The 23,229-nt window shown below is 39.8% G+C and overlaps 1 protein-coding gene across 1 annotated transcript in view; it reads right to left on the reverse strand.

The window, feature by feature from the left end:
• ACER3 (alkaline ceramidase 3) overlaps positions 1-22,863 on the reverse strand; it is a 43,451-nt gene extending 20,588 nt beyond the window's left edge. Inside the window, exons 1-3 of the mRNA XM_010223687.2 lie at positions 22,667-22,863; positions 6,784-6,894; positions 760-812 (exon numbers count right to left, since the gene is read on the reverse strand). Of these exons, the coding sequence (XP_010221989.2) occupies positions 760-812; positions 6,784-6,894; positions 22,667-22,769 (267 nt within the window). The 5' untranslated portion in view covers positions 22,770-22,863. The remainder of the gene's footprint in view (positions 1-759; positions 813-6,783; positions 6,895-22,666) is intronic.
• Between the last annotated feature and the right edge of the window lie 366 nt (positions 22,864-23,229).

A 23,229-nucleotide genomic window follows, 5' to 3' on the forward strand; every position in this document is an offset into this window, starting at 1 on the left:
TCACCAGATATTCTTATCTGGTGGCAACAGAATGCTCCTCTGAGGAAGTGTTTCAGGTCCCATCATAGTCAGCAGAGAACCAGGATTCAAACCAGTGGCCATGGCTTTCTAAATTCCAGCTGCATTAATTGCAACTCCATTGACTATACTGGGAGCACAGATTTTTAGATGTGCTTCTCTTAACCTGAACTGAATCCTGCCTGACTTTGAACCAAGGATGAATTTTGTTATTCCTCTCAAATCTAAAATAGCACAAGACTTCCCTTTAGAAAAGGGAAAATACTGGGACCTGAAAACAAAACAAGAGACAGAAATAGGGACTCATCTCTTGCTTTCTAGACACAGGCACATCCAGAGCAATAATAAGAACACATTAAAACAAAACAAATGCAATGCAAATACAATTCAAAACAATAATCTATATTCCCTACTATTTAGCAAAAGCTATAGGAACTTTATAACATGCCTAGTAAAAAGAAGGCATGATTCCCTAAAGTATAAAGTATTTTCTACCAAAGCAAACAATTAATTACAGCATCTGTTTCAGATATACAGGAATATATACTTATATCTACTAGTGAAAATATCTAGTGAAACAAGACCCAAACTAGATATGTGCTGAGAATGGGACTAACAGACAATTATATTTAAGCTAGATTAACTTGTGTTATGTGAGTTTCATCCAGAAAAGAAATTATAATATGCCTATGTAGTGAGATGTGGATCTAAAATGATGCACAGCTACTTATGAATACTGACCTGCATTTCATACTTCAGGGTCATGTGGAAGCACCAGGATCCCAATCCCACAGCTGAAACCAAACCAAAACATGGGTTAGCATTGAAGTCCTCTCAAAATCTCATTCAAATACATTAACTTAAACAGGCAGATTTTACTAACAACAAAATATTGGGGCTATACAAGTGAAGACAAACTCCAGAATTAATGCAGTATTGTTATTCTACTGCATTAGTATGTGTCAGAATCTTTCCAAAATCCAGTTGCTAGTAATACAAAAAGCCTGTAATACTTTTAGATACTTTTAGTTTTGCAAGAAGCACTATTTTGGCTATAGAAGCAGAAAACTGAAATGCTACTACAATTCAGAGTCCGAAATTCAGAGTAAACAAACACAATTAATGTATATTACTTAATTAAGTATGATTCATTCTTGAGCAATGAGATCCTCCTTTCTGAGAATTCTTCTTGGAAATTCATTCTATGTGCTGCATTTTGTTTATTCCAAATATTACTTTTAAAGTCAATCTCAAAAGTAAATTTAAAAGACATATACTTTGCTTGGATTCTCCTCAGCCAGACAAATATAATATTTCTTAGATGTGAGATTTTACTTAGAGCAAAGGCAGTAGCTTATTTAATATATCATTTTTACTTTATAAATAAAGTATGTTAAGGCATCAGCACATTTTTATTTTTTTGCTAGAATGAGAACATTATTGTGTTTTCTGTTCCTCCAGGAAATTATACTTTATACTGGACTCCAGTTTCAGAGAAAACAAAGTACTTTGCATTCAATCCTTGACCACTGTGTATTGCTTTGCTGCAAGAACAAACCCTTCTTTTCTAAACACAACAGCTACCCTTCACTGACACATAAACAGATCACTAAAACGGTGCATTTTGTTTCCTAAGGCAGTTGATAGACATGTCTGGAGATGTTTCTTGAGATGTTATTACACTAGAATTGGGATTATCACAGGCATTTCTCTTCATTAAGTACATAAGCCCATCGCTGTCTACAGAAACCTAAAACTGTAATATAGCTGTATTTAAAAATGCATTTCCAAATACTTCAGTGTCATTAATTAAACTGGGCACGGCTGTCTAAAAACATGCAGCAACCACACGCACTTCCATCACTTGCAAAGCACTTTTTTATGCTCTGAAACAGCTTTTCACACAATAATCAACAACCCTTTCAACCTTCATTAAGATATTTTCAGTCATTTTTTCTGTGAATGCAGCATAGATTGTCATTACTATTCATTCTGAAGCAAAAAGAAGCACTAAGATCTTCATTAAAACAGTATCATCCATTATCATGGCTGTTGTAGAGATTTCAGTATCTTCCTGATAAACAAACTTGATCACAGGAATAACAGCAATTTTCCATAGAAGCAACTTTCCCATGGCAAAGCAAGAGGCAGATTTGCTCCTTATCGTGTAAGCAGAGGTTACTGTTCTCCTTTTGAGTGTTTCCTTCCATAAAGAAGCTTCAACTCAACTGATGACTACATATGAGTTGAGGAGTTTTGATGGCTCTGAAGCAGTAAGACCTCCACTTTAATTATTAGAACTCAGTTTTTCAAAGTTAAAATGAGACAAGAAGTTCACTCTGCTTTTCACATTGAGAAACCTCCCAAGTTACAGGGGAAATACAAAAAAAAAAAAAATAGGCACTGACTACACATTGAGCCACAGCATTTCCATGCAGTACTATGAGAACAGAAAAGCAGTTAGAAGGACTGGAAATGGTTAAATTGTTATATGTAACCAACGTGTCTTTTATCCCTCTGCACCAAAGGCAGTGTGTGATTAGTTTCTGTTGATACAATAGCTCTTTTCAAGTGTTAGCAGTAACATAAATGCAATGCTATCCACAAACTCTAGTTCAGATGCAGTTATTTCATGTTATTTCAGCAACATCATGCTTTCATCCATGAATTTGCATGAGATACACATTACCCTCGTGCTTCTCATTTTAGGAGGACACAAACACACATGCCCTAAGAATTTTAAAATGGTTGGGGAAGATTTAGAAGTTTCATATAAGCAGTAACAGTTCATTTTGATATAAGACTATCCAAGAGCCTTCAAGATTATCACAAGCCTAATGTTTTTTATGGAAAAAAATGCGTTTTATTAGGATTCCATGAACTTCATTTGAATTTAAGCTATGCGACTTCTGTATGAAATGAAATGAATGAATGAATGGGATTCACTCCAAACACCTATATTTAGGCACGTACACATAAAGCATGTGTCAAATCTCCCACTAAAATGAATGGCATTATATGAGTGATTCAGCTGGCCAAGTATCAAGTTATTTTTGGGTGAGCTAAACTATTCCCTGAGCTATACTGACTGCAATGGGAAACAGATGCCTCCTGCACAGAAAACATACATGACTCTGGAGTTGAATCCCATGTATGGTTTACTAAAATAAGATTGGACTGAAGATAAGCAAAATATCAACAAAAAGAAAGCGTATTCCATCATATATGGTAATGTGAGATGAGAAGACAAAGTAGAAATAAATGAACAGTAGTATATTTAATTGGAATTTCTCCCTAGGACCTAAGGAACATGAATGATGTTGGCTGCTCCAAGGGTACAGCTCTTCAAGGAAAGGCAGATACGGCTGGGAATCTTCCCAGACATTACAATGCAACTGTGTGGGCTAACAAGTTGTTGGAACAGACTATGGCAGGTGAGAAGAAAGGAATTCATTTTGACTGCAGGGCTTCCAACAACTATTTTCAAAGATGCAGAGGTTTACCGCGAGTTCCTATGGCAATGTCTAAAGTAGGAACATTCTTTCCTCCTTTTTTTCCCCTCCACTGTGGCACAGCTTGAATGCCTGAGCCCTAGAATTTCACTAGCCAGACCGAAGACAAATACTAGAGGCCCTGAAAATCCCCAGATTTCAAGGAAAACATCACAAAGTTTGACTCCTACTCCACTTTTCCTTAGGTCCAAAACAGATACTTCGTTCAAGTATATTTCGATTCTTGATTCAATACTTAATTTGTTCCAGTATTTCATTCAAGACATAGCTGAATATATTTTATAATCGGGACCCTTCTAAGGGTCTCAGGATCCTCAGGAAGCATGAGAAAAATGATAATATACCAAAGCATTAATGGAACTATCCAAAAAACAGCTGTCTGTTCTTAGAGGTCTGATGTGTTTCACCTACTTCACGAGATGCTAAGTGTTAAAGTAATTTCTTAAGAATATTTTTAATATCTTTTAGGTTGATTATTTTAGATAGCTTTAGATACATAAGGCTTAAAAATCTTACTCACTGCCTATTGAGTTCATTGACAACATGCTCTTTGAGCTAAAACATAGCAGAAATGAGGACTCAGAAGCGTGTGTCGTGCCTCAAAGAACTTGCAGAAAAATGCAACTCAGCCTTGGCACCACTATGAACGAGGAATTTATTTAAATAGCTATTTAGAAGCCCCCTTCTTCTCCTGCCAGGTTTGGATCTCAGCATGTATGTGAAATGAGCAGGGCTTCCCTAATTCCAGATGCATTGGGTTCAAAGAGGAAATCGATGTCAACAACAGAAATGTGGGAGTATAAAGTGGATCACTGAACACAGCATGGCAAAACACAAAGGAACTGACAAGCAGCTAAATATTTGGAAGTATCCAAAAGAAATAGCTGATTCGGATCAAAATAATGTCTGGAAAAAAACACTTCTTATGTTCTTAAATGTTAACAGATTTTTATGTCATTTTTGACAGCTGTCTTTAACTTCTGCTAAAAATCTCAGTAACAAAATGAATTTGTTAATACTAAACTAAAATTCATGTCTTGTCCCCTCTCAACTTCAAAGCAACCCAAGAATTTGTACTTTAACAAAGCAACCCACAAAGGGTTACTAATCAGCTATAAGAACTTCTACACGTTCTTTAATGAGTACATGGTACCTAAAGCAAAATCAGCAGTTTTGTGTTAAATTAATTATTTCTTTTACGGATTAAGTTTATACTTGTTCATTACAAAGTAATTGCAGGCAGTGAAATCTATTAATAAGTAAAACCACTGTAAGGAAAAGTATTTCCTCTGGCTCTTTCTTACCAAAACTCATTTCTAAACATTTCCTCTATCTACACTTCAGTACATTTCTCATTCTGTCGCAAACACAGAAAAATTGTCAGCTTTCCTGGCACATTTTGACTATTTTTAAAAATCCTGTTTAGCTTCTCACCTGCTGTTTTGTTCTGGAGTAGACCAAACACAGGAAGTTCATGGTTCTCAACCATCCTATTCCTGTTTTTCACTGACAAAGTATAGAGATGTAAAGGAATATAGAAGGTTTTAAAGTGCCCTAGAAGCTGCTGTAAAGCCAGCTGCGTGTTGTGATTTCTGAAGCAGAGATAAGAGAAACGTTTTGGGGTGTGACCTTTCATGTTCGGTTCCAGCAGAGGATGTGGAAGTGAAGCCATGCAAGCATTTATCACTCCAGACAGGAGTCAAAGGCTCGTTTCTAGCCACAGATGAGCAGAGAGGGCCCAGCTGGGACTCAGGACTGCCCTGCAGCACTGCTGTCAAACACACAAGCCGGGTTCCTCTTCAGAAACGCCAAGGGCAACACAGCAGCAGAAGCTCTTGTCCATTGTCATCGAAGATGGACTCTAAAATATTCATATTAAATGACATATAAGAGAAATTCCAATTCAGACCTGGGAATCCCTCTTGCACTCCTGGTTGGAGGCTCTGATCAGACTGGGATGTGTTTTGCCCTCTGTGAAGTGTCACTGCCAGAGGCAGTCACAAGTCAGCGTGGAGAGAGTGATGCTCCTCTACAGAACTTTTACATTTATTTAGTTTAAAGGAATGGATAGAGAGATTCTTTGATGTGAGAACAAGCAAAGAGTTCACTTCAGCAAGGGCTTAAACACTGCTTCTTTGCCCAGAAAAAGAGCCTGTCTTAAAAAGGGAAACGCTGACCTTCAAGACCTCCTTCTACAGAACTCAATTTTATACAGAGACCAAATTATATAGTTATATAAAAGCATAAAAAGACTGCAAAGAGCCATTTAGAAAGTATTCACACAAACTCCATGGTTGTACACTGCTGCTGCTCATCTTTAATGTACATCAGTAAAGCTGAACCAATTCTTCCAGTAGCTGAAAAAAAAGGGAAGCTGTACCAGGTGTTGTTACAGCTTAACTGGCATCAAGAATGCTTCTAGCATAAGGATATATGCTTTTTACTGAGGTTTACTTAAATACCTAAGCATACTAGTCTTAAAAGTAACATTTAAAATAAACTGAGATGGGAGAAGGAAGAAGATATTTTCCCACAGAAAGCAGCTATAGCAAACACAGAAACTCACTTCTACAGACCCAGCTGCCAAACCCCAACCACCTTAAAACATCTCTTTTTCTTGCAAGGATAACATATATGATCTCTAGTTGCACAGACCATCAATTAAAGGTTCAAAGGAAGTTTCTTTTTGATATTTTGCTATTGCAGGAGGCTGAACTCCCTAGAAATGAATGCATGTACCAACATCACATTGGTCTTCCATCCTTGTTGGATTTCCCAAAGGATGGCAGTTAGGCTGCTGGCTGAAATATGGCTAAGAGGATTGAGCTCAAATTGAAATTAATTAAAGAGTGCTCAGTCAATTCCTCCAAGATCCTGCCCACTTATTGTGTTATTAATCCATATAATTGTATTAAATTAAGAACACTAATACAGTGTTAAACTGTAGAGAACTAGAATACACAAAATGTCTTGTGTAAACCATCACAGAGGTATCCAGTGAGCAAAGGTGCACTGAGCAGGATGTAAGGCCAAGGATCAATCACGTTCCAACCTCAAAGTTATTTTGTGAATTCTAACTTCATGTCCTTCCAACAAATAGCAATTTTCTGAAAACATTAAGAACTACAAACAAATATTCCGCACACACAATATTTGGCTTGCATTATTTGGTTTGTTCATGTTTGGATATTTTTAATTATTATTCATCCAAGCTCCTTTTATAATTAAAGAGCAAATGAAGTTTTACACATACCTGTGAGACACAAATACGCAGCTAAATACCGTTTTTCAAGGCCATCTTTATAGGTCTGAATCGCACCATAGATTGGAGGTAGAATGAAAATCAGGTTACTCACTGTGTTCCCTGTGGGACAGAAACCAAAAACAGAGATTTAGTATTGGGTTCTCTACCAATAAACAACACTGCATTTCGTCAACAAAGAGACCTCCAACCATTTCATCCAGAAAGATAACACCCTTTAAAACTTACTCTGCTTTCACAGACGGTTTGAAGTTACATTTTTCTATAACTTGGGTCATTTTATTTGAAGGCTGACAATATCACAACTTCTGTGTAATTTTTCACATTTGGAGAGCAATAAAATAGTAATTTGTCCGGCATTTACTTTCTTGGCAGGAAGCAGATTATGGTGATTACAGAGCTCACGAATTTAAATCCAATTCCTTAAGGAGATTTAGGCCCCATATATTTCAAGTTGGGTATTTAGAAGGGCCTTTTAAATTATTTAGTTTTATTTTAAGGCTACTCTTGGAACTGTCCTCTCGGATACTTTACGGACACTTTATGGACTCATTCCCAAACGAAACGAGTTCTATCTTTGCTATTAATGCACTAGTCCCAGCACGTGTAAACCCAAAATAAACCTGGTGCTACATCACAAATTACAACATACGTCCAAGGACTGCAATAAGGTAAGATAAGGAAGAGCATAAGGTTAAAGCTCTGCGTGACAGGCAACCATCAACACGGACAACTGTGAAGGCTCATCAAGAGCCTAAACAGGAGCAAGATGTAGTTGGTCTCTATCCCTCTTGCAGAAGCTGTAGCACTGCACAAAAAACACCCAATTTATGTGTTGTAGAGCTCAGAGAAAACAAGAACAATATTCGGTTCCAAGGACTCTTCCAGCAAAGAGGAAGATGAACAATTTGTTTTCTTTTTTTTTTGTTCTCTTTTTTTTCAAGCTTACTCTCATTTTCAAGCTTTCCTGGCATCAGTGCTACTGACCTATACAAAAAATGTAATGAAACACTGAGAAGTAAAAGTGAAGTGAAAGGAAATGGATATATTTCTCACCAGATGGAATGCAAATTCAGCTTTTTGGCCTAACCACAAATCATAATTTTGAGAATAAGGGTTATGCAATATGAACCAAATGACATGCAATTTGGCCAAAAGAGCATAAGTATAAAAAGGGCATAAATTAAACTGCACACTTTCGTACCCCATCAGTTAAAAATAGCCATAACATTGAAATTTAAACTCTGAATTTCCAGTGACAAGTGCAACATTTGAGGCAAACCAAATTATTTCTGGGTTTCAGTAGAGCATCTCCAAACAGTTTCCTTTTTTAAAGCAGGGAACAGAAGTGAATAGGCCGTGTCCATATTACTCTTCTCACCCAAGTGCCCTTTTTTTATGAGTCTTACTCCAACATGACTGCCCAAAGAAAAATGAAAACTATCAAATTGTGGTCATATAACCCCAAAATATTATGACACAGAGTGTGGGGGAGGTGAAGGGAAGCCCCCTGCTTTACAGGTTTACAGAAAGTTCAAGCTCAAAGGGAAAAATGATTATTTCAGAACATATGAAGCATTATCTAGTTAACTTGCACCCCTTAGCTCTACTAAATTCTCACACATCAGATGTGGATATTAACCTTCGTGACCGGATAAAAAGCACATCTGAAATGAACACTTCATAAAACAAAATTCTCACTTACTGCACAACCACAAATATGACCAAGTTCCAACAACTGAAAAAGCGCTAAAATCAAGCCGACTCCGTAAAGACACACAAGCCTGTATTGACAGAAAGGGCTCTCTTCATCCTTAATTTCTCAGGGAATGGTCAACCTTGCACCATGGTCGTGATGCAACGGGCAGTGATTTACGTCCAGCAGAGACCAGAATCACGCAGAAATGTCACATAGCCTCAGAAAAGCAGTGTCAAAGTTATAAGATATGGAATGGGGCCTGGAATAGCAAATCATCTACTTTCTAAAGCAGTGCTTACACATGCATGTTTTCGAGGTTTTAACACTAGCTGTAAAGCTGTAATTATGTTAAATTATTGCAAATTTATGAGTGTTTCATCTAGGACCATCTTGCCGAGAAAGGAAATACCACAGCCCTAATCTGCCTATAAATTCCTGCCCCTCCTTCTCTGCACTTTTTGGCCTGTATTCTTCAGCTCATTTATAGCAGGGATTGGGCAAACCTATTTGCAAAACACATTTATTGAAAGTTGTGCAAACTTTTCAGGAGGGAATGGGGCTGAGGAAACAGGGAAGCTCCCTGGCATCCTGCTAGCAAAACTAATTCTCTCAAGATCTCATCCTTCGAGGCCTCTTTCAAACCCAAGATCCCTAGGACTGCATAATTCATAAAAGTCTAGCTACATTTTTTCAGGATTATCCTCACTTATATATTCATATTCATAAATGCATTAAAAGGAATTTTTGCTAAATCCTTCAATATAGGGGCAGCGGGATATACAAATCTACGCTATCATGGTGCAAACATCACTTTAAGTACTTGTTTTAGCCATTGCAAGAACTCTGTGCTGTCCCAGAACGAAATTAAGTCCACGCAAAATACGAATCCATCAGAACCTCTATATCAGTGTCTCCTCACATCTGCACATTCTGCAATACCAAAACCTGACGAGTTTCTACTTCGCGTTTGCCCTCAGAGGCCTCTGTAGGCCCTAAGAAAATTTACACAGTATCATAAATGTAAACTTAAAAGCACTTTATCTGCAAAAATACTGAAATCACAACAAAAGCCCCCTAAAACAACCTAAAGATAACCTACAGCAAATAGTATTTACAGGCAATTATAGGCTCAATACAGAATATCTCTTATCTGGAGTTATTGTATTTTAGAAAGCAATTTCTCCAATAAATTTGAGCATAGAGACAAAAGGGTAAAACAAATAATGCTATAAGTAATTCAAGCTGTAACAGAACTCGGTCTTAAAGAAATGCTATACATGGTATAAGGTATAAAAACATCTGGAACACACTACAGTGAGTTGGAAGGGAGAAAAGTTTAGAATAAGGAAGGAAAAGTGCTTTAAAGAAAAGCAAAGTAGCAAATATCATCTTCAGCTTTTGACAAGGTGACCAACACGATTTGCACAGTGTTGAGAAACCCTTTCTCTTCTGTTTGTACTTGAAATGAGTGCAAGATTTACTAACTGCACGGATCTTTTCAAATGTTAAAATGTTCTCTCTCAAACAAATGAGGACTTTTGACTCTGCTAGTTTCTACGAGACAAAGGACAGTAGAAACAAATTAGTGTGATCCTCAGAGGAAAGAAGAAAATTTTTGAAATGAGAAATGTGACTATCCATAAAAAGCTTGCTTAAAATCATGACTGGCAAACATGGAAAAAAAAAATGAGGCTGAAAAGTGAGGCGGAATGGGAGGTTTTAGTGCACTACCTAGACTGTGCAGCACATGAAGAAAATATAAAAGTAGCTTAAAAACACAAACTCTGTCAGATGACATCATTAAACACGCAGCACTTTATATTTCAAAGTAGTTGGAAGGATAGTTAAAGTGTCGTAGACCAAGTTTTTAATTTCTGGAATCACCCCAGGCAGCTCCAGGGCAGGTTGTAGCTCAGAATTAAAAGGAATTCAGGAAGAAAGGACTGATTCAGGTGCTATCACAGTATTGTAAGTGTCAACAAGAGAAATAAATCTGAATAAAATCCAGCAAGTTTCCATTCAAGTTATGCTATGTATTATCTATCAACAAAAACTAAGTCAGAGCCCAGAGAAGGTCCAGGTTTGTGTCGCTGCTTTTTCAAAATGCAGGTCTCCAGAAAATGCAGCTGCACAAATTAAGCTCTTTGGGCCGCTGACTTGCATCTCGTACCATTTTTGCTTCCAGTGCATGACCAGGAGGACAGAGTAGCAATTGAATTTTCACTTCCACCAGCTGTTTTTAATGTCTTCCACTTTTGAGTTCACAGTAATGACACGTTGGAGCTCAAGAAATGAGGAATCCTCTTTTCATTTGATAGTTTAGAATGATCCCAGGGGAGAAAACAGAGCCAGCCCAGTTGGAATGTGGCCATACATGCACACTAAGCTCCCTACTTTCTAATGAGCATAGAGGTATCAAAGTAAAATTCCCGGTACCCGCAGAACAGGACACAAGATCTACTTTCACATCTTGTAATTCCTCAGGTCTCCCTTCCAAACACTAAGCAAACTTTGATATCATTTAGCTGGGCATTAATTGAAGCTGCAACCAAGGTGATTAAGTTGCAACTTATAGCCACTACGTTCTTATTAAGAAAATGGGACAAATATTTGAGCTATTCGAGCACAAAGAGTTAAATAATTACTGAACTGTATAAGCTATACAGGAAAGCCTACAGAACAGCTTCATAAAAATGGGCATAGATAAATAACAATTTAAATGAACAGGTTATTAGAGTGACTATCAGATCTCCCGCTGTTTAACATAAAACACGGCAGCTAAACAGCAAGTCTGGGCAAGTCACAAGAACTATAAAATTAAAAAAGACAGATAAAACACCATGGAGAAATGAGATAGTGTAAAAACACATTACAAAGGAATAATATATTAAACACAGCTCTGCTTCGCTGCTGGCAAATATAACTGAAATGCATCTTGGCACTCTATTAAGGAGAAATCCCAAGGGACAAACCAGCAGGGTTCAAATTAGAGCAATCAGGAGCACTAAAAGGAGAGGAAAGCTCTAAAAACGGACTAAATGTCCAAAAACCAGGCAAGGAGCTTCCAGGCCTTTGAGGCTGCTTCTCTCTGGTTGGGCCATCGTTTCTCCAGAAAACACGATTTTATGCTGATGTTTTTCTAAACAAAAATTGCACAGGTAAACCATTTAAGTGCTTAGTGGATGGGGGACAGGTAACGAGGTAATTTGAGGGGGAAAAAGATGATTAATTATTAAAAACACAATTTGATTTTTATTCCCAGTGCCAGCTCATGAGAGGTTCCAACATGCTGTGTCAAGTCATACTTTTTGATTTACAGCCTTATACACTTTATATTACGGTGCAGAATTCATTCTCATAACATCAGTTCAGCTAATATTTCTGCAGATGCCCTTACTCCGATTACTGTATTTCATGTTACATTTGCATTCTTCAAAACAAAGTGTGGAAGATAATTAGAAGAAAAAGCTCTCAATATCCTGACTAACAAAACATGCACAGGAAAGCTCCGTTCAAGCCTGCTAAGCGTGGGTGTATTTTCCAATGCACAAACATCCCTTTGGAATGCAAGTCTTACAAAGGCTTGTTATTAAACTGCTTTTGAATTGCCCTAGGTCACAATTAAGTTACCCCATCCTTTGTCCTCGACTCTCTTGGAAGTGTTTTTGCTGCTGTGTAATAAAGATACCAAAAAATTTAGAACCTAGGAGGAGATTGCACTAATGCTGACATTGCCTTTTGCATGAGTTATACTAGAAAAATAAAACTAATACTATACAAAGCCCTATTTTAAGTCTTCAGACAAATATGCGAACTGATGCCCTCACAATCCCTTAAACACAACATTTGTGCTCATAACATAGTTATTTAACATTGGATGATGAAATATTTGTTGGTTAAGAAGTTTTTGTTCCCCTTGGTCTAGAAGTTACTGGTTACCTATATGGTTTCCATCACTGTAGTGATTGTTTAAGCAACCCCAGACTTCAACGTATACATCCTCAAAACACTTTGAAAAAGAGGACAGGTTAGAAAAGGTGGTTGAGCCACAAAGAAACCTGTGTAAAATTCAAGCCAGGGCTCCCGAACACTGCAGTGTTCTTCTAGCCAGGAGCCCATCCTTTCTTGCTACAAAATAAAGGGTTTCAAAGTGAAAAAACCATAAGAATATGAACTTTCTAAAACTATCTGACTAGTCCTAACTCGTGTTACCAGTTCTGCAAGGTTTAGCATTATGGAGCCCTCCTCCACCTGGCACTTGAAGAGACAAAATGAGGAAAAGGGTTTTCAAGACCTACCATGCCAGAACTTGAATTATTGTTCTCTGGAGGAAGCATGACTAATTTTTTCAGAGTTGGTCTTGAAGTTTTTCATGAGCCAAGTCTGAGATCATGGAATCACAGAACGGTTGAGATTGGAAGGGACCTCTGGAGATCATCTAGTCCAACTCACCCTCCTCAAGCAGGGCCACCAAGGGCAGGTTGTGTTTTGAATATCTCCAAGGATGGAGATGCCACAATAGTATGGGCAATCTGGTCTAGTGCTCAGTCACCTTCACAGCAAAGTGGCGTTTTCTCATGCTCAAGTGGAGTTTCCTGTGTTTCATTTCACGCTCATTGCTTCCCATCCTGTCACTGTGCAGCACTGAGTAAAGTCTGGCTCTGTCTTCTTTATACCCTCCCATCAGATATTTATACACATTGATTAGACCCCTGCCTCAGCCTTCCCTTCTGCAGGCCGAACAGTCCCAGCACTCTCATCCTGTACTCATGGGGCAGATGCTCCAGCCCCTCACTCATCTTTGGGGCCCTTTGCTGGACTCATTCCAGTAGGTCCATGTCCTTCTTGTACCCAGATCCACGTGAGATGATGTTCTACAGAATGGAGCGAACAGTACAGCTTTGGAGGCCGAACTACAAAAATGTGGGAGGCAACTATGGATGCTTGGTAGATCATTATGAACATAATGGCAAGAAAAATATTCTTAGGTGGCAGATGAGAATAGTGGTAGCTACCCTAGCTACATCCAAAAAAATGCCATGTACCTATTGACTAGATTCGATATCCATCTCACTGTGGTTCTGTGTCTATCAGACAAACATGAAGGACACCTCACTCAAGATGACGGCAAAAAGACCAACCACTTTGAAGTGCACTTGGAAAGATCTCTCAAGTAAATTTATGGTTAAAAACAGTGGACACGGGCACACCATTTGAAGTATCAATCTAGGAAATGCACTGAAAGCAAGTGTTCACAGCTAGAAAATGCAATCAAAGGCTAAGGAGATCAGCCTGAGATGATGTAAAGTTGAAATACTACACATAAGCTCATAGCTGAAGGGCAGATTTGCTGCTATTACAGTCTTTACTGGAAAACAAAATGAAATGTACTTAAGATGTTTTTTCTTGTAAGACAGACTGATAATGTCAGATTGAAAGGAAATAGCCAAGAAGGGCAGGATTATTCTTGAGCCACTGATAAAACTAAGTGGTGACAAATATGATGTTATGGGGATCATGCATTTACTCTTCTCATCTGATTCGGGGACTTCCAATCCCCCTTCTTCCTCTATTAGTCACGGGTGCTGTCAGCACTGGGTTTCATGTAAGTGCCTGTCCGTGCCATTCTTGTGGGCATGTTTGGCCCACTGGGATGGTAGGAACCTGAACTGCAGATGCTATTTGACAAATGTAAAATGAGGCACGTAGCAATAATGAAAGCAATCAGCAGCCACGGCTCGGTGCAGACACACAGCAGCTCTTTGACGTGTCCTCTTCCCACCAATACTAGTAGTGAACCCCTACTTCGACTATCTTCCTCCTTTTTCCATATGACTCCTTTAAATTAAAAAGGTAGGGGCGCTCAGAATGTGTGATAAAAGAAAGATATTTCATTTGAGAAATTACCTTGGCTCTTTTCTTTCACTCCTAAGCACCCAGCCTCCAGCTAAAGCTTTCACTGCACCCAATTCACTAACGCTAGACTCAAAAGTTTCAGCATCCAGTCTGCAACTTCTAACCCCAACTCTATGTTTCCTCTTCAGTCATTCTCTAAATGCCATTTCCAGACTGTTTTACTGTTCTTCCTTGAAAAGGAGGAAACCTTGGCAAAGGCTGTTTAGCTCTACAGGGAACAGCTCTTCCTCTACACAAAGACAGCAAGAGCGAAGACCAGATCTTAAGTATTTCACTATCTAAACCAAATACAGGAAGACGTACGGAAGGTTCAAGCTTTAAACACTGACTTTTTGTTATAAACAAAACTTAAGATAATACCTAAACAGTTGACGTGGTGGGTGGCAAGCACTGGGGCAGAAGTTGATGATACGAAACGGTTGGAAAGTGAACAAACAGTGAACGGAGTTCCCAGCACAAGCAGTGCTAGAGGAAACTTTCAGAAGACAAGTTAGAAACTATTGTAGGGGAAGTACAATAAAAGCAGAAAGATATGAATTAATACAAGAGACAAAGACAAAGAGACAAAGGTAGGGGCTTAATAGTAGGAAAAAAAGAGGAGTGTGGGAAGAAATGTATTTTTAAAAAGGAATATTTACCTGCGGCCTCAGAGCAAGAACTAAAAACAGCAGAAATAAAATTGGAAGGGACTGAGCATTTTAGCATTAGATGACTCAATGCTGACACTTAGACACTTGCTGAGGACAATATGCAGAGAGGCCTCGCAGAAACATAAAACTTGGGCCTGTAAAGATTTAACAGCCACTAAGCTCCAAACCCAGGAGTGAAAGGTAATTGCAATAACACAGATTGCAAGTCTCATCAGTTTACTCCAGAGAGCAAATCCAACATCTGCTGCATGATTTCATTGCCACGGTGCATTTCTCTGCTGCATTCCAAAGCACCTACACACCCGAGTTAAGGTTTTTCTTGTTAGAAAGTCCACTCACCAGTTTGAAAGAGGTACGAGCAATATGAGCTGACAAAGCCTGTCTGTTTTTTCACTCTGCTGCTTCTGAAGAAAGCCCTGAACTTCAGTATTGCTGCTAACTGCAGCTTTATGGACACAGCATTAAATTGTCCCTGTTTGCAGAAGTCAAACCTGAGGCCACAGGGGGATATGAACAAAACAGCTTTGCCAACCTTCTCTCTAAACTTCTGTTACTAAATTGAAAAAAATTAAGAGAGTGGTGCTTCTGTAGTTTGCTATAATGTTTACTCACAGAATGGTCAGAACAGAAAAAAGATTAAAAAATGAATTAATGGCAGATCTAATACAGGGGACAAATACTCTGTCCCAGGACTGTCAGTGCTCCAAAAGATTAGTTCTGATGCGTAACCGTGCTACAGCAGCTGTCCAGGCTATTTCTTTCTTCATCTAATACTGTATCTGACTTCTGGATGCTGGATCCTGTCCAAACGAAAACCATCATCCAACTGGAATTAGCAGTTTCTGAAAATTTAGCCTCCAGGATAGTAGCATCTTGAACCTTTGCAGCAAATACTAAGCTCATTAAAGCACTGTATGAATCGGAGAGCTTCCAAGGTCATATTTGATGACCACAAGGTTGATACCTTAAAATCCTACTAGTGCTGGAATTCCTACAAAACATTCTTGGGCATCCTGTGCCAAGCACCCATGACTCCCAGAAAAGCAGATGCAAATGAAGAAATGGAGGGAAAGGTCCTCAGAACCAGCTCGAGATCCTTTAAGAAACACTAATCCTGCACAGATCATTCGTGGGTCACTCCTGGAAGCTAGAAGGGAAATGAGGTTCTGAAAACAAACCCAAATAAAATGATAAAATAAACAAAAGCCCTGGGACACAGCTGGGAAACAGATACACTGCTGAGCGTTACTCTCAATTTTGTAATAAAAGTTTGGAATTTCCCTCAGGAAAGCTGTGTCGTTTGGAAGAGCAGGCTGAGTCACCAGTTGCTGGAAAGGAAAATAAAAAGTGGAATGGGGCACAAAGGGTGCACGAACGTTGGAGAGGCTCATTCTGCTTCCGAAGCTCCAAAAAGACTGAAGGAAATTCTCCACCGGAAATCTATGGACCTTGCTGCAAAGGAGATAAGGATGATCCTGCAGAGGCTGCCTACATCAATCACCAAGCAAACATCAACTCACTGATCATACTGCAGACGCAGCTTATTTCTACAAGCAAATTAATTGGGGGAGAGAGGGAGAGAGAATAGAGACAGAAAATACAACCTGATCAGATACTTTAGGTTTTGGAGATAGCACAAATGACTTTCAGGGCTTATTATATTTGCATTTGCAATGGGACAAAGGAGCCTGCACCTGAAACCTTACATCTAAATGGTGTTCAGCAAAATCAGCACAGTGATTCCAGAACTTGCCTATGTGAGGATTTGCAGATATTCAAAACAATTAATGGTAACCGATCAACCCTAAAGCAGCGTTTCTCTGGTTTACGAGCAGTAACATTCTCCAGGAAGTTCTCTCTTCCTGGCATCCTTCCTTCGCCGTGATGCTTCTGTAACCACAGAATAACAAGCACCTTTAATTCATGCAGCAGCTCAACTTCTCCACTAAGGGATTGAAAAATTGTTGCAATACTGACGGAGCTATAAAGGGCCCCACACACTAGAAAAGTCAAAGGTATTTGGTTGTTAACCACTTGTACGTCATCACAAACAAAAAAAAAAAAAAAAGTTATTCTTGGTTCTTGGATCCATTAACCTTTTCATGATCCCTTTAGGCTTTAGAACTAGTTATAGAAACTTTAAAGCATGCTAGCACTTGCATTTATTTCAAGATAAAATGACCACATATTGCTGAGCTGCTGGGGTGAAACAGGATTTGCAGAGTCCTTTTAACATTTTTGGAGCGACTATTAAATCATGATATTTTGTTTAAAAAGCATCTTCTCCACTATTCTGTGAAAGGCTCCAGAGAACAAGGAACATGCATTTCACAAATATCAGTTTCAAACACAAGCAAACATAAACAGTAAAGACATTTTTCGACTTTCAATTATGACAACTGTTTCATCTGTGGCTAAAGACTCATTTTAAAGGCATTTAAAAGCCAGTAGCATTACCTTACTCTAATACATATAGCTCTATATCTTCTGCAAAGTAGCATCATGCAGTTCATAAAGTTCTCTGCCTTTTGTTTGCACATCGCAAAATTAAATTGAACAAATGCCACTACTCTGGTAACATTTGGAGCGGCAGATGTCCAACTGCCAGCTGTATAAGAACTGAATATGAAGTGCTAATTAAACGCTTTCTAAACCATATTTAAGAATTTTATTGTCACTTAACTACAAAAGTATTGGTAGATGAACACACACGCGGTGAATTACCACAGCATCCATCAAGTTTTAGTTACATCAGTAATGCAATGAATAAATGAGAACTAGTTTATTGTATAAACCTGCACTGTCCCAAAAACCTTTGACCCTGTTTTTCCCTGAAATTCTTGAAAAACAAAATAAAAAATAATAAAAAAAGAAAATTAACCTGTCAAGAGGTAAAAAATAAAGCTGTGCCGTAGATTAGAAACACACAAAGACTGAAAAGGATTAAAAGATTAATTTGTTGCAGCAAAAGTTATCAGAACAGGGTCACGAGTTTATCTGATGGCTTAAATCAAGTATATTCATTTATGACCTAGGAAGGGATGCAAAAATAACACAACAGTATTTGTCAATGTCTTAAAGTTCTTCCAAATTATTAATTAAGGGAGAAAACAAGACAGTATAGAACACTCGCTTGCCTTACGAGGTTACCCCCACTATAATGCTCTTTGAAGAAAAGAACCCTACTATCAACTTTGCTCTTTACAGCAAAGAGCAAGGGAAAAGTGTTCATCTTAAAAGGCATCCCACAGCTAAGCACTATCCTATAAACTCCACCTGACTTTACAGCCAGCATCAATTAATTTAACTTCCTCTTTCCCTTTTCAGTCTATATTGCCCCCCAAGGTGATGGAGCTTCCCAGAGGAGCCCCATAAATTTAGAAAGGAAACCCATGATGTGGCCTCCTGCAATTAGGCCATTAAACTTACACACTCAAATGCCTTCTAGCCCCAAAAAATTCCAAGAGTGACACTATCTTTGTCAAATGCCAGTTCAGAACTCATTTGTCATAAGGACATTACATAATTTAGCCACAGCTCGGTAGTTGGCCTGATGACACCAAATTAATCCTGATGATTCTTCCTTTCTCCACCACTTTATTATTAAAAGGACAGATAAAATATACTGTGAGTGCTTAAAGCCAAAGAGAGTTGGCTTGATTTCATTTTTTACTTTGCACATATAATACCAAACCCAGCAATCTCCTGCCCTTTTCCAAGGCCTCTGACAAAATAACTAAAATCCAGTCAGACTTCCAAGAGGACAAGGTACCAGTGTGCATGTGGCAGCCAGAATTCAGTATTAATGACATTATTCTAACTTTTAAGTACATTTGGAAGTTGTTAAGTTCAAAAGTAATGGTCCCCACGCACAAGAGATGAAGGTGTCTTTGTTGACAGCTCAGTAAATATTGCCTTTTATTGAGTGCTGCTGAGAAAACAATATTGTTAGGTTGCTGTTTGCAAAACAGAGAATGCTCTGGTGGCATTCTGTGTGTGAATGAGATCTCTCTCCCTTACAACACAGGTAACAGTTACCTTATTTCAATATACTCATAAAAATAGGAAGAATTTAAGAAAGATTATCAAAAATAACTAAAACCATAGGTCCTAAATAAGGACCCCATAAGGAAGGCACTGTTATGGTGATCCAATAGAGAGATATTCCATAAAAATAAAACGCAGCGGATGTAACACTGGTAATGAAAAACACTTTTTCTTATATGAAGGTAGCAAAACATTCTGTCACAGAAGTCAAGAAAGGAGCAATTTCTACCAATTCCCTGGGAAGCCTGAAGCCATATTCCAGATGTTTGCTGCTGTAAATGCCAACTTAAGGATGTGCTATCTCAAAAGCAGCCGTGCTGCAGCCGGTGCGTGTTACTCACGGACAACAATTGCTCAAGGCAGCATTTCACATCCTTGAAAACATCAGTGAAGTCTGATCTGCCCTGAAACACACCGCTGAGCTCATAACACCACCAAATCCCCCACCCCCATCATTTCCTGACTGAGAATTATAAACCCCTCAGGTACTGTAGTGGGCTTCCTTGTATTTAAAGCTTTTTTTTTTTTTTCTGGTTTGTTTGTTTAAAATTGCACTATTCTCAGTGTTTTCAACAAAGGAAATATAGGAAGGTTAATTACACTCATTCCTTATGTTCTACAGGACAAACCTTGCTTACAGTCGTAACAGGGGATGCAAGAAGGGTAATCACTGGTCATACAGGCTTTTAAATCAAAACAGCCCCCAAAAGCTGAACATTACATGAGCTAAACTGACCCAAGGCCCCCTTTTTAAAAGAAGACTGTGCTGTAGCATTTAAGCACTTAATGTTTTAGCAACAGCACTTATATTCAACCTTGTCTTGTTTGCTTGGTAGGAAGGGTAGGGTTTTCTGTATTATTATTTCACTAATAGCAGTATACAAGAGCTTGAGCAATTCAGGAAAGGCACTGGGAGCTGGAAAAAAAAATGGTTCAAAACAAATGCAACCAAATTGCTTGACATCCAGCACCCAGGAGTCAACACAGCTCAAGAAAGTCTAAAGAACAGGTACTATACCATATGACAAAGGGGTGAGAGTCATTTTAGAGCCTAACACATTTAAGATGGCAAAATAACTCTTTTCAATGGGTTTTCAATTTTGATCAGTTTAATATTCTACAAAAAGATGTAAGGCAATTAGTCATCCATGACTGTAAGGGAGGAAAACTGGCTAGGTACAGATTCAGAAGGACAAAAACAGGCATTTTTTATTATTAAAACAGGAATCATTTGTTTGGGGTACAGCAAGAGAAAATGCAAATATGAAGTGCTACAGAAACAACAGTGTAATACCTTACCCCACCTTCCCACCTCTGAATACACCTTGGATTAGCTGCCATCATTTGCTAATTCTTTAGGGAATCAATGGCAAGGAAGTGCATGTAGGCTTTGGGAACACAATGTAGCAATTTGTACTAAAATTAGCATATTAAAAACAAATTGTTACATAGCAGGAAGACCTAATTTGCATGAAAAGCTTTCAGTTTAGCCCCTCAGCATGCTTTAGAAACTAAGGAAAACATAATATTTCACTTGGACCTCCCAGTGTATTTCAAGCTTCAGGCCTCCAAAGGTTTCTTATAAATTAGCTGTGGCAACACAAATAATTTTAAAAAAACATCAATATAGCTGTTACCAAAAGCGAGAGAAGTCCAAAACTGATTTTCATTTCTATGTAAACTATGTAACACTTAAAATATAGGCTATATATGAGTCAATAATCACCACAATGGGAGAGAGAAGAATTACCATTTTGCTACATTCCAGTTTGTTTTCTCCATTTGAACGCAGAGTAACAAGGCTATAAGGGCAAAGCAACTGGTAGACCTCTGACCTTTACAGTGCTGTTACTATTATTACTAATCTAAGCTATCTTGACAAAACCACTTTATTTTACCTAAAATAAAGCAGGCCTATTTACTGTTTGGCTTCTTAACACGGACTATTTGAACGCTCTGGGTTACAGCTTGACCCTTGCACTGAGCTGCTTTGGCACAACTGAGGGAATAGCAAACCATGATCCTTGCAAGGGGGCTCAGAAGCCTTAAAAAAAACTTTTCCATAGTGGAAAATGAACCATGTAATTAATTCCTTATTCTTCCAAACCCTTCTACCTCGCACCTTTAACCTCATCCTCATCTTCTTTCTCCTGCCTAATCCAGAAGAGGACGAAGCCTATCAATTCGCGCGTGCAGCAAAGCAGGGTTTATTTCAAAATTTACATGCACACAGGCAAATTTATTTTCACGTGGTGGGGAGGAAGTAACAGACCTTCCTCTTCCCTATGCAGATTATTTCACAAATTACTTTTGACCACAAAGAAAGCATGAAAACATATGCCTTGCAAAACTGCCGTTCTATTTAGAAACTCCTAAAATACGCCCCGTTTTCGGATAGCAAGTTTTGTTCCTTTTTAAAGCGGACCTGCCTCTTTCAGCCATATATCAACACACCAACTTCCTTTCCTCCTTCCTGTCTGTGCTGCTGTTACTCGAGCGGCCGCACTCCTTTCCCATTCCCACACTCCAAAACCTCTTCCACGGCTGTTCACTTTGGCCTGCCACCCACATTGCTGTTTTCCATGGAAAGTCACAGCACAGAAACCTTCCAGCTCCCGCATGCCACGCGTGCCCAAAGCGCTGCTGGGGCAGCCCAGCTATGCAGGCAGCGTTCCCCTCTCCAAGCACTCGAGGGGAGACCAACCTGTTCACCTTCCTACTCGTTTCCTAGAGTCTCAGTGTTTCGAAAGTGTCCTCTTATCTCACCAAGCACGAGAGCTTCTGGAGGACGGGGTGTCTGAGAGGCCCGCACGTACCTTACGAGTCCTACAGCCTGCAAAGCAAGGCGCAAAGTACAAAAACACCTAACTTTCAAGCAAAACATCAGCGACGGAGCACTCGGATCCTTCACCCAAGACCACAAATGACACAGACTATCTGCCAGCCACCTTGAGTTGTGTGTGCCTGGCCAAGGCTTCAACTGAAGCACCTTTTTCTTTCCCTAAAAGATGCTCCAATGCTTCCAAATCGCAGGGTGCCCTCTGAATTACAGGACTTGGGGAGCAGCACTTGGGACTGCCCTTGTACAATGCGCAGAGCTCTCCCTACAAAGGAGGTCCAGCACCACCGAGCAGGTCCAGCACCACCACCACCTCGATCCAGCACGTCCGAGGATTGGCACGGAGATGTCATTCCTTCCCTAAGATGATCCTTGGCAACCATTTGATTTTGGCACCTCCGTCACACCCCCGAGCCTGCCCGACATCCTTGGGGCATATCCAGCTCCATGCCCGGGAGCCCTTTCCACACTCCCACATGGCAGGGAGCAGAGGAAGGCTCCAAAACACCCCTCCTTAAAGGGCAGGGGGGCAGATTTGGGGGCATAAGGTGCAGGGAATGGTAAAAAAAAAGAACGCTTTCCAGCTGTTCCAGCTCACAGGCCCTATGTGCCCCTCCACCTCCATAAGGAATGAAGGGGGATTTCCCAAGGGAAGACGTTCCCGCTACGGGGCCCGGGGTGTCCCCGCTGCCCGGTGCCGGGCCCGCCGGCGCCGCCACTCACAGAACTCGGCGATGTGGAAGGAGACGGCGTAGTTCTCCTCGCACCACTCCAAGGTGGAGGTCGGCGGGCCCCAGTAACCCTGCCGGTCGGCGGCCGGAGCCATCGCGGAGCCCGCTCCCAGGCCACAGCGACGAGACGAGAACGGGGAGAGGAAGGGAAGGGAGCGGGAAGGAGCGAGGGAAGCGCCGGGCCCGGCCTGGCCGCCGCCGAGGGGGAAGGGGGCGGCCCTGGGCCCGCCCGCCATGAGGCGGAGCCGGGAACGGGGCCGCGCGTTGCCACGGCGACGGGCTGCGGCCTAGGCCGGGCCGCGGGGCCTCCTCCTCCGCGGGCTTTTTTATTTGGGGAAAAACATAAATAAATACTATTATTATCATTACTATTATTATTACTACTATTTATTTGAAGCCAGGAGGGGAGGGACAAACAACGACGCCGTTTTGGGCCGCCTCCTAGTGCTTCAATTTTGCGGGGGTGGGGGGGGATGTCACTACTCCCCCTTTTATTTATTTTTCGGAAAAAATAAAGCCAATTTGTGGTCATTTTAGTGCCCCCTTTCATGTTTT

This window comes from Tinamus guttatus, unplaced genomic scaffold (assembly GCF_059628265.1).
Source record: "Tinamus guttatus ecotype Peru unplaced genomic scaffold, ASM5962826v1 Tinamus_guttatus_pri_ptg000602l, whole genome shotgun sequence".
Taxonomy (NCBI): Eukaryota; Metazoa; Chordata; class Aves; order Tinamiformes; family Tinamidae; genus Tinamus; species Tinamus guttatus.